The sequence below is a fragment of the Gambusia affinis genome, linkage group LG01, assembly GCF_019740435.1.
Source record: "Gambusia affinis linkage group LG01, SWU_Gaff_1.0, whole genome shotgun sequence".
Lineage (NCBI taxonomy): Eukaryota > Metazoa > Chordata > Actinopteri > Cyprinodontiformes > Poeciliidae > Gambusia > Gambusia affinis.
This window is the reverse complement of record NC_057868.1, coordinates 41,198,543-41,212,997: the sequence shown is the minus strand read 5'-3', so window position 1 is coordinate 41,212,997 and position 14,455 is coordinate 41,198,543. Positions and strand designations below refer to the sequence as shown.

Below are 14,455 nucleotides of genomic sequence, written 5' to 3'. Positions count from 1 at the left end.
AACAAAATGTTTTGCTGCAAATGATTAAAATGTTGATGTGAAAAAACAAAAATCTGAAAAAAACAAAAATGTGAAAAACAACAATCCTAATCCAGACAGAAGAAATTTAGTTACAGATCTAGAGGTACAGATCTAGAGTCAGTTCAGCCTCAGTTCTTTCAGCTGTAAACTAGATATCAGGATGACCTCTGACCTCTGACCTGAAGCTTCAGAGCCACATAAAGACGGTTCCAAAGTCGGCCTTCTATCAGCTGAATAAACTTTAAATCCTGCTGGTTTGTGAATCACTGCTGCTGGATCAACCTGCTGGTTCTGGTTCTGGTTCTGGTTCTCAACCAGAGCAGCTGATTAGAGCTGATTTCAATTAATAATCAATGAAACATTGATCAATATATTTAATGATGATATTATTGTGAAACTCAGCAAAATGTTTTGTTGTTGACTTTTTATATTTGAGAATTAATTACGTAATTAAATAAACCGGATTGATTGATTGATTGATTGATTGATTGATTGATTGATTGATTGATTGATTGATTGATTGATTGATTGATTGATTGATTGATTGATTTGCTCCAGTGACTCTGTGAAGCTCAACTTTCCTTTTGGAGAAGCGGTTCTGTTAAAAGGAGCTGGTTTGGTTCTGATAAGTTCTGGGTCAGGACCGTCCGTTTCCGATGAAACCGGGCCGGTTTGGGTTGAATATCCAGATCTTCTGCTCCGTCTTTGGTCGTGAACACAGTTTGGAAACGGAGCCAACAGATTCCCGACCTTCCCAGCTGAAGCCGTGATTCTCTGCCAGAACCGAAACGATCCGTCATGTTCCGCTTGGGAAGAGATTACCGGCACATGTGAATAATTTCAGGATCAAAACCAGCAGATGGAAGGAGATATCGGCGCAGGTGTTCTACCCGACCCGACGGTCCTGGTTCCAGTCACAGCCTACTGGGAGGAAACCAGTTTACAGTAACTCTATATCTACAGATATAGAGTTACTGTAAACTCTATATCTAGATAGAGTTTATCTATATCTATATATATATCTATATATATCTATATCTATATATATATATATATATATAGCTAGCATCTGGGCTGGATGTCGGTGGTGGAATTCCCACAAGTGATCGACGCCACTGATCCGCCATCTTGGTAGGAAAACGCAGCACAAAACACGGCAGACCCTGGCTGCTGTCGCATGAGACGGAGAATGGAAACATGTCAGACGATCTGCTACTGCAGCTCAATGCTAGTGAGCACGAAGAATTTATCCAACATGGCTGCTTACCATCAACGTTTAAATGGATTTATAAAAGATGTACGAACTCTTCATGTGAACAACAAGGTTCTGCTGACTGGCAGACGGAGAACAAGTCGAAACACAGAGGCTACGTGTCCTCTTAGCTAGCAGATAAAAGCTACAGTAGCTAAGCTAACGCTGCTAGTTAGGCAGTAAGTACTATAGTAAATATCACTGATTTTTATCTCAGTATCACTCAGAGGCAGCGAGTAACTTGTGGCTTGTTTACTGTTGTCATAGCAACTCCATAGAAACTGCCTACCAAGATGGCCGTCAGTTCCAAATGTTCTGGAATTGTGGTGTCTGATGAGATCTATGAAGCGGAACATGATGATGCAATAAGGTGATGGAGGGAATTATTGATTACAGATATTTGACAGAAATGAAAACAAAAACTGAAAAACTTTAAAACTTAACAGAATAAACAATAATAAACATAAACGTGCTACTTCCTGTTGTGTTTTTTCTGTTTATTATCTAATTACAGCGATAACACCTCCAATTGCTTCCGCTAATTCACTAATTGCAAAGCTAATATTTAGCTTAGCGCTCTTGCTAACTTTGAAAATTTTTTGCATTTAGCTTCCCCTAAACAAAGTTTTCCAGATAAATTCGGAAGCGCTGATTTTCTCCAACGTTTTGTGAACTTTCAGGCGAATTAAGCTCAACATGTTTTAAAGTTTTTGATTGTTGGGAATTCTTCAAGTCACTAAATGTTTATATTCACGCTCTTATTTTGAAGTGGACGAAGAAAGTTTTATTTCCTCTCCCAGTTTAACATTTTCCTCGGGAACATCGAGTTTCTTCAGGAGAAGGAAAAAACGAAGAGAGGAAAACAGATGGAAAGGAGAAGTAAACAGTCAGAACCTCAGACATCACAAAGCAAACCCAACAGTCCAAATGACAGAACCGGGCCGCCTGCAGAACCAGAACTGGTACTGGGTGTGCTGGTTCCAGGCAGAGCGAGCAGGAAATGTGATCATATTACTCCAATGAATTTTCCTGAGTCTCTCCCTGTCAGGAGTTTCATTCTGCTGCAGGTTTAACTGGGGGCGGGTCATGTGATCCCTGGAGGGGGGGGGCTGGGGGGGGGGGGGGCAGATAGAGGGTGTGTGTGTGTGAAGGAGGAGGATCCTGGCTCGGTTAAATTTGAGTCAGAATCAGAACGATGTGCAGAGCTGAGCAAGAGCGGCACTGAGGACAAAACTCTCACACACTCTGAGACAACGGCACATTGTTCACACACACACACACACACACACACACACTCTCTGATCCACGCCGCTGGACTCTGGACCACCTCAGGATTCCCTCAGGACCGTTACACGCCATGCACCTCAGGGGCCAGTCTGAGCGGCAGGGGGCCCCTCAGGTCGGGGCCCCTCGGCGGAGCTCCAGGACCAGGGGGGCGTCGGCGCCGCGTCGCCCGCCGATGGGAGCCCCAACCTGGGTGAGCCTGCTGCTGGGGGCCCTGCTGGTTCCTGGAACCTGGAGCTTCCTGAACGAGTCAGAGGAGGAGCTGCTGGTGGAGATGCACAACTTCTACAGAGGACAGGTTTCCCCCAGCGCGTCGGCCATGATGCCCCTGGTAAGAGCCACGCCGCCCCGCCCTGCACGGCTCTGCTGTCAGAACGTCTAGAAATACAAAACATCTGTTTTCGTTTCAGTTTTAGCTTAATAAGATTTTCATTACTAATTTCTACTCGACTCCGGTCCGTTTGCTAGAAAGTCCGGTTCAGTTGGGAAGGTGTGAACGCTAATTGACCTCTGACCTCTGGTCCTCCAAACCTCAGTCTAGGTTTGGTGGAAGTGAACTCTGGTTGTGTTTGAATGTGAAAGCCAAGCAGGAAGTGCACTACAGCGCAGGGAATTCTGGGTAAATCCAACCAAAGCTAACATGTTAGCCTAGCGCTAGCAGCAGAAATGTCTCCTGGTCTTCAGCCAAAGACTAAAGAGAAATCCTCCAACACTAAAATCTGACGCCTCCATCTTGTTTCCATCTGGTGAAACAGGAAGTTGCTCTCAGTGTCTTCAGAGGTTTTTGTGTGGTTTCCTTCAGTGGTTGTTGGTGCAGCGCCCCCACAGGCCAGGAGGGGAACAGGTTGGTTTGGGTCAGAACCACAGCAGCTGCAGGTGGAGCAAATGATGAAGTTCTGGTTCCAGTAGAACCGGGTCGACCGGTTCAGGAGGGAACAGCCTGAAAGTACCGTAAATCCAACCAGACCTCAGAGGTTCTGGTCCATATTGACATGAAGGCGTTCATGTTCAGCTGGTTCTGATGGGTCCAAAGTGTAAGGAAACATCCCACATCATGATACCATTAACATTAGAATGCTGGAGCTGAAGGTATCGGACCGGGCTGCCGGTTCTGGTCCAGTTCTGGTGGTTTTCCTTCGGTTGATGTAAAGTTCTGTAGAGGTTTATAAATGTATAAAATGTTTTATAAGATTTTTTATTTTGTTTTTATTACTGTCACAGTTTCAAACTAAATATTTAACTAAAAGTTGAATATTTAGTTCAGTTTTAAATATTTAGCTGTTACTGTTATTAACTGCATATTCATTACAGATGAATGAATGACATGGTGAAAATATCAAAATAAGAAGCAAAATAATTCATATTGTTGTTAATTACTGTCAAAACGCTTCAGTCAAACTTCAGTTTTGGGTTTTTACTCCTGAGGTTTTGATGGTAAAATAAATGATTTTTTCCATCTTGTCAAACTGAATCTGAGATTGAGTCAGATTACCGGTTAATCTGAGCCGATCAGATTCTGATCTGAACCTGTTTTCATCACCGCAGCCAAAAGACGTCAAACATTTCTGGTGTCAGAAATGGAAACGTTGCACAATAAACCTGAAAAAAACAAAAGATTTCCAAACTTCACCAGCAGAGGCTGGAACAAAACGGAGCCGAGACGGAAACCAGAACCAGAACCGGATCAGAGATCAGCAGGAATCTGAAGAAACATTGATCACGTCAGGATCAATACAAACAAAATCTCACTCTCCTGCTGCATTCTGGGATATTTGAGAATTTGAGAATTATGGTGGGTTCTCTCCGGGTTCTCCGGGTTCCTCCCACAGTCCAAAAACATGACTGAAGGTTAATTGGTTTCTCTAAATTCTCCCTAGGTGTGAGTGTGTGAATGGTTGTGTGTCTCTGTGTTGCCCTGCGACAGACTGGTGACCTGTCCAGGGTGACCCGTGACCCCGTGACCCCGCCTCTCGCCCAGGACGCAGCTGGAGAGGAACCAGCAACCCTCCTGACCCCATTAGGGAAGAAGGGTGTAAAGAAAATAGATGGATGGATGAATCACACGGATCAGTTCATAAGAAACATTTAAACTTCCTGAACAGAAATATCTGATTGTGTTTCTGCAGCCAGAAGTTCTGGACCGAACAGAACAGAACCAGAAACAGAACCAAAACCAGAAACAGAACCAAAACCAGAAACAGAACCAGAACCAGAACCAGAACCAGAACCAGAACCAGAACAGAACCAGAACCAGAACAGAACCAGAACAGAATCAGAACCAGAACCAAAACCAGAAACAGAACCAAAACCAGAAACAGAACCAGAACCAGAACCAGAACCAGAACCAGAACCAGAACCAGAACAGAACCAGAACCAGAACAGAACCAGAACAGAACCAGAACCAGAACCAGAACAGAACCAGAACCAGAACAGAACCAGAACCAGAACCAGAACAGAACAGAACCAGAACCAGAACCAGAACAGAACCAGAACAGAACCAGAACGGGTCGGGTGGAGTGCGGAGGAAGTGAAATCAGACGCCAACAGGAAGTGAACTCCTGGTTGTTGCGTCTCGTTGCTCCGGTTCATCTGGGTTTTTTTCTGCTCTCAGATTAACTCAGATTATTGAAACGCTGCAGCTGATTTCCCAGCATGCCTCCTGTCAGAGCCACACCGCCGTTCCCAGCTGCTGTTATCCGTTAGCCAGCGTCAGAGTTCCTGATGAGACGAGAAGAACCGAAATTCCTGAAGCTCTCAGTTGCTGCTGGAGGGTTGTGGGTTCAAATCCCGGCTCGGTGCAGCAGAAACATGAGATCCAAACTCTGCCTGGTATTTTTCCTGCTGCCCTGCAGCCACCGACATTAAATCACATGCTGCAGCGAATTCCTGCAGCATGTGGAGAAGCTTCGTCTCCTCAGCCGCTCTGACCTTTGACCTGGGAGGAAACCAGCATGAAGCGCCTCATGAGCCGCAGCTCTGCGGTGAGTCACAAAGCCACATAGGCTGGGATAATTGAGTGGAAGGACGACGCAGCGCCATCAGACTGAGGAGTCACAGAAATGGGTCTGGTTCTGATCCAGTTCTAATCGTAAAGCAAACAGAACCACATACAATTATTCCCACATCTAATCCCAAAGTTCAGCACGTTTCTCTGGGATCCTCTGGGATCAGTTTCCAGGTTTCCTCCATTCTTCTTCTTCTTCTTCTATCAAAAACTTTGCAGCTGAAACCCAAATCCAGATGGGAAGCCGCCCTGGGCCGCTGCCCACATCGTCCATATCAGAAACCAACAGTCTGTTCATTTAAATAATTTTTTACCTTAATGAGAAAAAGTTCTGCAGATCAAATTAATTTTCCTCTAAGAAAATAAACAGGAAGTCTGATTCTGACACAGTAAATCCCGCCCACAACTTCCTGCTGGAAGGCTAACAGCTGCTCGCTAACGATGGCTAGCATCCAGTTTAACTATTATCAATTTAACGCAGTGAATCTTAAATGTAGACATGATACATAAAAGAAAAATGGACGAAGTGCTTTGCTAACTGTCAACACTAAAACTAGATAACAAGATAAAAAGTTTTAAATTAAAAAAATGAAGAGAGGAGCGGTATGCTAGCTTGACTTTGACAACGTAACATGTAGATGTGCTGCAGAATTTTGTGTTTATTAGCTTAGCTAATAGCAGCAGTAGCTACTCTATCACCACTCTGTTAGCTTAGCTAATAGCAGCAGTAGCTAATCTATCACCACTCTGTTAGCTTAGCTAATAGCAGCAGTAGCTAATCTTCCATAGAAATAACTTATTAATAATCACAAAATAAACATCGATCCTGAAAACATGAAACTGTAACAGACTGAATGTTCTGATCTCTGTGTTTGAAGTGTTTGAGTGTTTTTTGGTGTTAAATCCTGAAACATTAGTCGCCGGTTGCTATGGCAACGAGTCTACGTGGAGCCGACACAGAGCTAGAAAAATCTGAATCCAAATGGTTTTGAGTTGTTTTTCTTTGCTGTGACTCAGTTAATGTCACCAACATGTCCAGGTTTCTTCTGCTGCAGTGAAAAAATCGTCTTTCTGCTTTTCAGTGTTGTGCAAAATTCCTGGATGTAAACAAAAATGTTTTGAGGAAGATTCTGGTTCTGTAAAACATTTCTCTGTTACATCGTCTTTATTCATCCCATCCAAACTCTTCTAAGCTGATAATCACTGAACTACGTCTCAGCTGGCAGCGTTCCTGGGCGGAACGTGGAGAACATCAGGGATCGACTCTCAGCCTCTCTGGTTCTGACCTTTGACCCCTGGCAGGAGATTCTGTGGATTCTGATGTTTGCAGACGACGCTGCGGTCTGCTTGGAAACTGAGTAAACCTGGAGATGCAGGAACGGGGAAGCAGGGGAAGGATGAAGAGGTGAAGAAGAGGAGGCAGGGCGGATGAAGATGAGGGCGGAGCAAACGCTCCGGAAACAACAGGAAACATAAAATCTGGGATCATGACATTACATCAGGAACAGACCCGGTTTTCTGCTATTGTGATATTTTTAATGGGTTGTTGGAACGCTCCGGCCGCCACAGCTCAACGCTCACGGTGCTTTATTGCCGGTTGCCTTATTTATTGCCTCTTATTTGTCCCGGCTGCAGTTTTCCGAGCAGCAGAATTGCGCCACGCCGTTTGGAGCGCATCCAGTTTAATAATCCCAGCCTCGACATGAACTGAGCTGCTCAGGTCTGAATGCACTGAGGCAGAGGGGAGTTTCCTCTGCAGACGAACTCCAATTAATAACCACAGAGCAACGGAGCGTTGAGCAACCGACTGTTGAGCAATGGAGCCGTAAGCTGTGGGAACGCCGGCCAGCTCCATGTTTACATGAGCAGATATGAAAATTAGGTAGAGCTGCTGCAGGAATGTGTGTTTGTCTCCAATCAGTGTTTGGACTTGTAGAAGTGAGAGGCAGTGAACCCAGAGAGGTTTCAGAGCATCGCTGGCAGTACGGAGGCCCCACTTGGACAAAAATTTTGTTACAGAGCAAACAGTGAGGGGTCCAACGAGGGGCAAAACAACCCAAAAGAAAAACTGTTTTCTCCTTGGAGAGATTTCAGAAGCAGCTGATGTAGCACCTTGAGCTAACCTCCACCCAGAACCCCAACGAGGAGAAACCATCCGTCAGGTCCAGGTTTTCTGCTGAATGGAGCCAAACACAGAATCAGGACCAAAACACCCCAACAGACACAGAGGTGGATTAACTCACAGACTAAATTAACCTGAATCTTTGAATTAAACTTTGGACAGTAATGGCCGCTGCTTCTCATTTTCAGATTCATTTCCGCAGTTTTCTGTTGAAACAGAAATGCAATCACACCAGCAGCCTAGTCCAGTCCGCTTTTTCCCAACTCCACTCCACTTCTTTAGAAACTCTGGTTTGGTTGGTCACGTGTGAAAGTTAATCGACCTCTGACCTCTGGTCCTCCAGACCGAGGTCTGGGTCCAGTTTGAATATGAACGCCAAGCGGACCAGAGACCGCTCCAAAAGCAGGAAGTGGACTACAGCACAGGGTATTCTGGGTAAATCTAACCAAAGCTAACGTGCTAGCCTAGCGCTAGCAGCAGAAATGTCTCCTGGTCTTCAGCCAAAGACTAAAGAGAAATCCTCCAACACTAAAATCTGACGCCTCCATCTTGTTTACATCTGGTGAAGAAGGAAGTTGCTCTCAGTGTCTTCAGAGGTTTTTGTGTGGTTTCCTTCAGTGGTTGTTGGTGCAGCGCCCCCACAGGCCAGGAGGGGAACAGGTTGGTTTGACTCAGAACCACAGCAGCTGCAGGTGGAGCAGATGATGGAGTTCTGGTTCTGGTGTCACCAGCAGAGGAGCGGTGATGCTGTCAGGCGGTTACTGGATCACCTGACAGGCTGGTGCGCCTCTGGGTTTTCATGAAGCAAAACGTTCCTGCAGCAGAACGTCAAGAGGAACAATTTGATTTTTCAAACTAAACTAAAACTTCCTAAAATATCCTGAACAAACAATCAGCTGCTGCCGCGAGTCAGCAGAGGAGCACGACGCATTCAGACCTGAGAGGCTGTTTGTGTCTGCACTGAACACACGCACACACACACACACACACACACACACACACACACACACACACACACACACACACACACATACAGGCTGCAGAAACTGTTTCTGTTGTTCATTCTGTTGGTTTCATTCAAACCACGAGACATGGAGCGGATCATCCAGCAGGGGGCGGAGCTTAACGTTCTGTCTGGAAATAAAGACAGTAAATTAATATCAATAAAAAAATAATGAATAAATTAATTAATGAAATAAGAAACGCAAGTCGTAGCCTTAAGATGTTTGAAATGAAGTAAATTCAATTACTGGGTGATTTACATATTTCATATAAAAGGGGAGGAGCCTGGCAGCAGGAAGTTTATATTTTGCAACCAACAAACATTGTTATCAAAAAATGTGAAATAAAAATAAACTTTTCAAACATAAACTTTGGATATAAATTACAATGTAAAAAATATTAACTCATAAATATCCTCAAAAACACAAAGAAGAAAATCATGTAAAAAAAGTGATATTTAATATATTTATAGTTTCTATGTGTAAAACCAAAAGGTCAAAGGTCATGACCCTGATTCAATATGGCTGCTTAGAAGGACTGAATTAAAAATAATGAGATAAATAAAAAAAATAAAAACTGAATGAAATTATACATATAATATTCTTCATTTTGTGTTTATGGATCAATTTATTAGTTTTTCAATCTGATGAGAGTTTGTCGTTCTACAATTATTGAACCCATCTGTAGAAAATGTTGAATATTCAAAACCAAACAGGGTGTGCTGTGGTGGCGTAGGGGACAGCGCCACCCACATGTGGAGGCCCTCAGTCCTCGACGCGGCGGTCGCAGGTTCGATACCCGGCCGACGTTTTCCGCATGTCTTCCCTCTTTCCTGTCAGTCTACTTTCAAATAAGGGAAACTAGAGCCACAAAAAGACCCTCTGGCAAGCAAAAAAACACTCATGTTTTTATAATCACAAACCTCCAACTCTTTGAATTCTGCACCTAAAAATGAATAAAAATATTTTAAAAATGACCAATAAAAAAACTAAACTAACTAAACGCCACCAAATGCAACAAGCTATGAAAAACCCAAAACCAAGATGGCGTCGGCAACAGGACCGGACCGGGTCGGACCGGACCGGGTCGGCAGCAGGACGTCTGTGTTGACGGCGTTGCAACAACCCCAGAAACTTGATGAGGGTTCTTGCTGCCTCTGGGGTCAGAGGTCAGGGGTCAGGGGCGGCCTCTGGTTTCATCTGTAGAAAACTGGAGACGGAAAAATGTTTCTGGAAACACGACCAACGTGACGAATCTAAAATATTAATTTATTAAAAAAAGAAGTTTATGAAAATTAATGATTTCATCAGAAATAAATCAAAACTTTCAAATTGTTACAGTTACTGCTCTGAAGCTTCAGCTGAGTCCCATCCTGCTGACAGACAGTGTGCAGCCCAGAAGGGAGGGGCAACAAAACACAGCTGCACACTCACATGAACACAACTCCTTCATAAATCTTCTAAAGCATATTTCATAAGATAAGAGGTCCAGTCAGCAGTTCCTGGTTTCTTCCTCTTCACTCCTCAGCAGCAGCTTCCTGCAGACGATTCTCACAAAACAGACACAGACTCTAACATATATATAACGATTAGTATTTATATTGGTTATTGTTTTATTTCTATCATGGTGTCATTTAAAAATCTACTTTTTAAAAGTCTTTCCATCATATTTTAAAGTTATTTAATCAGACACAAACTGCAGTGCTTCTTAAATCCTCTAATCTCCATGGCAACCATTCAGCTGCTAAACGCCTGGATGGACCAAGCCCCGCCCTTTAAGGGTTTATGTGAACCATTTATCCTCCAGGCTGGAAGGAAAAGTTCAGATTAGAGTTTTTTCTGCATCCTGGACGCCGTTGTGGTGGATTCTCTCCCTGCTGATTTCTGCTCCGTGTGCAGAAATGGGACCCGAACCTGAAGCTGGTAGCGGAGGGCTACGCTGCTAAATGCGTGTGGAGCCACAACCCGGCGCTGGACGACACGGGGGAGAATCTGTTTGTGAGCAGCGGGCCTCTGGACCTCCAAGTCGCTCTGGAGAAATGGTTCCTGGGTGAGTCATGGCCACGCCCGTCCATCACAACCAGGCAACAGAAACACAAAAACAGGATTTCTTTCCTCTGAGACGAGTTTCTGTTGCAGAACATTTGAACTTCGACTACCAGAACAACAGCTGTGATGATGACAAGATGTGTGGGCACTACACACAGGTCTCACACACACACACTCCATAGCTGTGTACAGGCAGGTGTGTGTGTGGAGGTGATCACGTCTCAACGATGTGTGTGTGTTGCAGATGGTTTGGGCCGACACACACCGGGTCGGATGTGCTTTCCATCTCTGCAACACGATGGAGGGGCTGGACTGGGAGAGAGTGTCCTTCCTGGTCTGCAACTACTTCCCAGCGTCAGTCCTGACTCACACACACACACACACACACACATACACACACACACACACACACACACAGCCGGGTCAGCCAGGAGGGGGTCTTAATGCTGTCAATCACAGTCTGCAGATCTGCTGGATCAGCTGAAAGGGTCTAGTCAAAGTCCAGACCTAAGGTTGTGGCGTATCATACAGATGGACACGCTGCTCGACTGACTGCCAACATTTAACGTCTTTTGTTCAAATTTATGAATTGAGAATAAATTTAATTTCAGGTTGCTTAGCAACAAGTCCCTTTGATCTCCAGCCATCCTCAAATCTTTCCGTGTTTCTCCACCCTGTCAGTTCGTTTTGTATCTCTCATTTAAATTTTCATAATTTTAACAAGGTGTAGAACCTAACTTCCAGGAGTCACATGACCTCCGGTTGTCATGGCAACCCTCATCATCCCGAGAGTAAATCTGCATGATGGTCCAATTCAGATCATTACAATCAGACGTTGTGCGAGAGCTCCCCCTGGTGGACAGAACCCAGATGAACCGCTGACTGATCAGAACGTTTCATGTTTATGTTGTTTTTATGTGTGTGTGTGTGTGTGTGTGTGTGTGCGCGCGCGTGTGTGTGTGTGCGTGCGTGCGTGTGTGTGTGTGTGTGCGCGCGCGCGTGTGTGCGTGCGTGTGTGTGTGTGTGTGTGTGTGTGTGTGTGTGTGTGTGTGTGTGTGTGTGTGTGTGTGTGTGTTGATTGGTGCTCCAGCTGCCCAGAAAACCTGCAGAAGTGTGAGAACAATCTGTGCGGTAGGAAATGTTCCGACCCAAATCTGCTCGTTTCTTCCTCCCTTATTTTCATAAACTTCCATGTTTTTTCTTAGAAAATTTCTGAGTAATCTCAAAATTTCAGACTTTTTTTTCAAGGAAATTGAATTAAAGAAAATCTTGTTTTTCTACAATTTTCTTGCTTTTAAAAAAAGAAAAATTCAGATTTTTTTGACAGAAATTGACTCATTTGTCCGTGTGGCTCTGATTCACCTCACAGATTTAGAAGATATTTGCTTTTCCTGACTTCAAATCCACTTCCACCTCCAACAATCTTTGTAAATTGAATTTAAACTGAATTTATTGTTCAGTTGTTATAAAACCTGTAAATATGAGGCTAGGTGAAAGAGTTACGGTGGAATATTTTGTGTTGTAGTTCCTGACGTGGAGGAAGACGAGGTCACCGTGGGGTCATCTGATCCGCCTCCTGCTGCGAGTCCTTCATCAACATTCACTGCTGCTCCCAGTACTCCCAGTATGACCCCCACGGCACGCAGCGCTGCAGACTCGCCTCCTCCAGAAACTACGGAGCAGGAAGTCTTCTTCTCTCCCACATCCACAGCGCCGCGGGAGGAAGAGGAGGCTGGGAAGAGCGATGAGGAGGAGAAGAGGGAGGAGAGAGTCATCAGGAACCAGGAGACCTGGCAGAAAACGTTTCCTCAGTCCAACATCTCGGCCGGTTCTGGTTCTGTGAGCGCGGTGCCGGTCCTGCTGGCCGGCCTGGCCGGACTCCTGACTCTGTGGCTGTGAGCAGAACCAGGAGAACCGCCGGGGAGCGAAAAGCCTCCCACTCTGACCCTTAATAATTTACAAGCTGCTGTTTTAACTGTGTCTGGACTGGAAACTGGGTCAGAGAACCTGATTTATTCTGAATGGAACCAGAACCAGAACCAGACCCTGACCTGGGGGAAACGAGCTGATCTCAGTGGAACAAACGCAAACCGGAGACCGGAAACTGGAAAAATAAGAGTTTTCCACTGGAAGCAGGTTTACCTGCCGAAGCTGGTAAATTAGAAAGATGTCTCACACTTTTAAAAATCTCACATTTAAGAAACGAATCTACGGGCTTCCGTTTGTAAAGTTACACAGTCAGAAATTAACAGCAATATTTTGATTTACTTTCCCTGTCATAACGGGATAGCATTAGCAGCTGTTACAATTAGCAAGCTAATTATTTAGCTAGCAAGCCAGATATCTTGACTAAAACTAAATATTTAGCTTCAAACTAAATATTCTATTAGTAAGCGAAATAGTTAGCCTTAAAATGAATATTTAGCTTCAAATTACACATTTGGTTTGAAGCTAAATATTTGGTTTACAATCTAATTCTTTATATTCAAACTGAATATTTACCTCAGAGCTAAATTAGCAGATATGGAGATTAAATTTCTCCATTTATCAACATGTGAATTAGCGTTTTAGCCAAATATTTAGCTAAAAGAGTAACTTTTATAAATAAATGAATGGAACGAGGAAAAATATGACTGGAAATTAAAGCCCCATTTTCTTCTGTTACGTTAATGACCCAAATTATTGCTGTTTACTTTGTAACCTTGCAAAAGGCGTCCGTATGAATCCAGTTTAACGCCCAGAGTTTACATTGTGGCATTAAAGTGACGGTTCAACGGATTGACGAGGTGTAGTCAGTATCTTACCTCAGGTACCCTAAGATCAGGTGCCCCATCCTGACAGTCCAGGTTCGGCGCTAAGCTAACAAGCCCTTGCATCTAATCCCCGATTTTAATCATTAAATGATCCCAGAATAATCACCGGAAAACAAAATTAGCGTCTTCACATAAAGTCCAAGTTTGTCAGATTTTCTATTTTGTTGAATTGTTTTCGGTTTCCTTAGCGACTGTGGGAATAAAGTTTTTAATATTTTTGTTGATTTGTGACGTTTCTCCGTGAACTGTTGGAGCAGATGTCCACGGAGGACCATCACTGTCTCCACGGTAACAAGGTTTTTAATGTTCACTATAGAACCATTATGGGTCAGAATGGATCGAGTTGGAGATGTTTTCACTGGGAGTCCAAGGAAAATGCAGAAGAAAATGTTTGAAGTGACGATGCTGCTTCTGCTTCTCTTCTCTGACTGAAACTGGATCATTTACTGACTGGAGCAGCTAACTGTCAGCTACATGTCGGCTAACCGTCAGCTACATGTTGGCTAACCATCAGCTACCTGTCGGCTAACCGTCAGCTAACTGTCGCATAACCATTGGCTAAGTGTCAGCTAACTGGCGGCTAACTGTTGACTAACCGTCAGCTACCCGTCAGCTAACTGTCGGCTAACCATCAGCTACCTGTCGTCTTACCGACAGCTAACTGTCGGCTAACCATCAGCTACCTGTCGTCTTACCGACAGCTAACTGTCGGCTAACCATCAGCTGACCGTCAGCTACCCGTCAGCTAACTGTTGGCTAACCATCGGCTACCTGTCGGCTAACCACCAGTTACCTGTCAGCTAACCGTCAGCTAACTGTTGGCTAACTGTAGGCTAACCATCAGCTAACTGCCGGTTAACCGTCGGCTATCTGTCAGCTAACTGTGAGCTACCTGTCGGGTAACCATTG

General features: G+C 44.3%; 1 protein-coding gene across 1 annotated transcript; it reads left to right on the top strand.

The window, feature by feature from the left end:
* Positions 1 to 2,459: 2,459 nt before the first annotated feature.
* On the top strand, positions 2,460 to 11,719 carry LOC122838501 (peptidase inhibitor 16). Its single transcript, XM_044129234.1, has 4 exons — positions 2,460 to 2,888; positions 10,584 to 10,734; positions 10,824 to 10,891; positions 10,978 to 11,719. Exons 1-4 carry the CDS (start codon positions 2,631 to 2,633, stop codon positions 11,215 to 11,217), a joined length of 717 nt encoding a protein of 238 aa, XP_043985169.1. The 5' UTR covers positions 2,460 to 2,630; the 3' UTR covers positions 11,218 to 11,719.
* The last annotated feature ends 2,736 nt before the right edge of the window (positions 11,720 to 14,455 follow it).

Excerpts from the sequence above, each read along its gene's own strand:
- LOC122838501 (XM_044129234.1), top strand. The coding sequence starts at position 2,631 with ATGCACCTCAGGGGCCAGTCTGAGCGGCAGGGGGCCCCTCAGGTCGGG. Across the intron at positions 10,735-10,823 it reads TCTGGAGAAATGGTTCCTGG|AACATTTGAACTTCGACTAC; the intron begins GTGAGTCATGGC and ends TTTCTGTTGCAG. Across the intron at positions 10,892-10,977 it reads TGTGTGGGCACTACACACAG|ATGGTTTGGGCCGACACACA; the intron begins GTCTCACACACA and ends TGTGTGTTGCAG.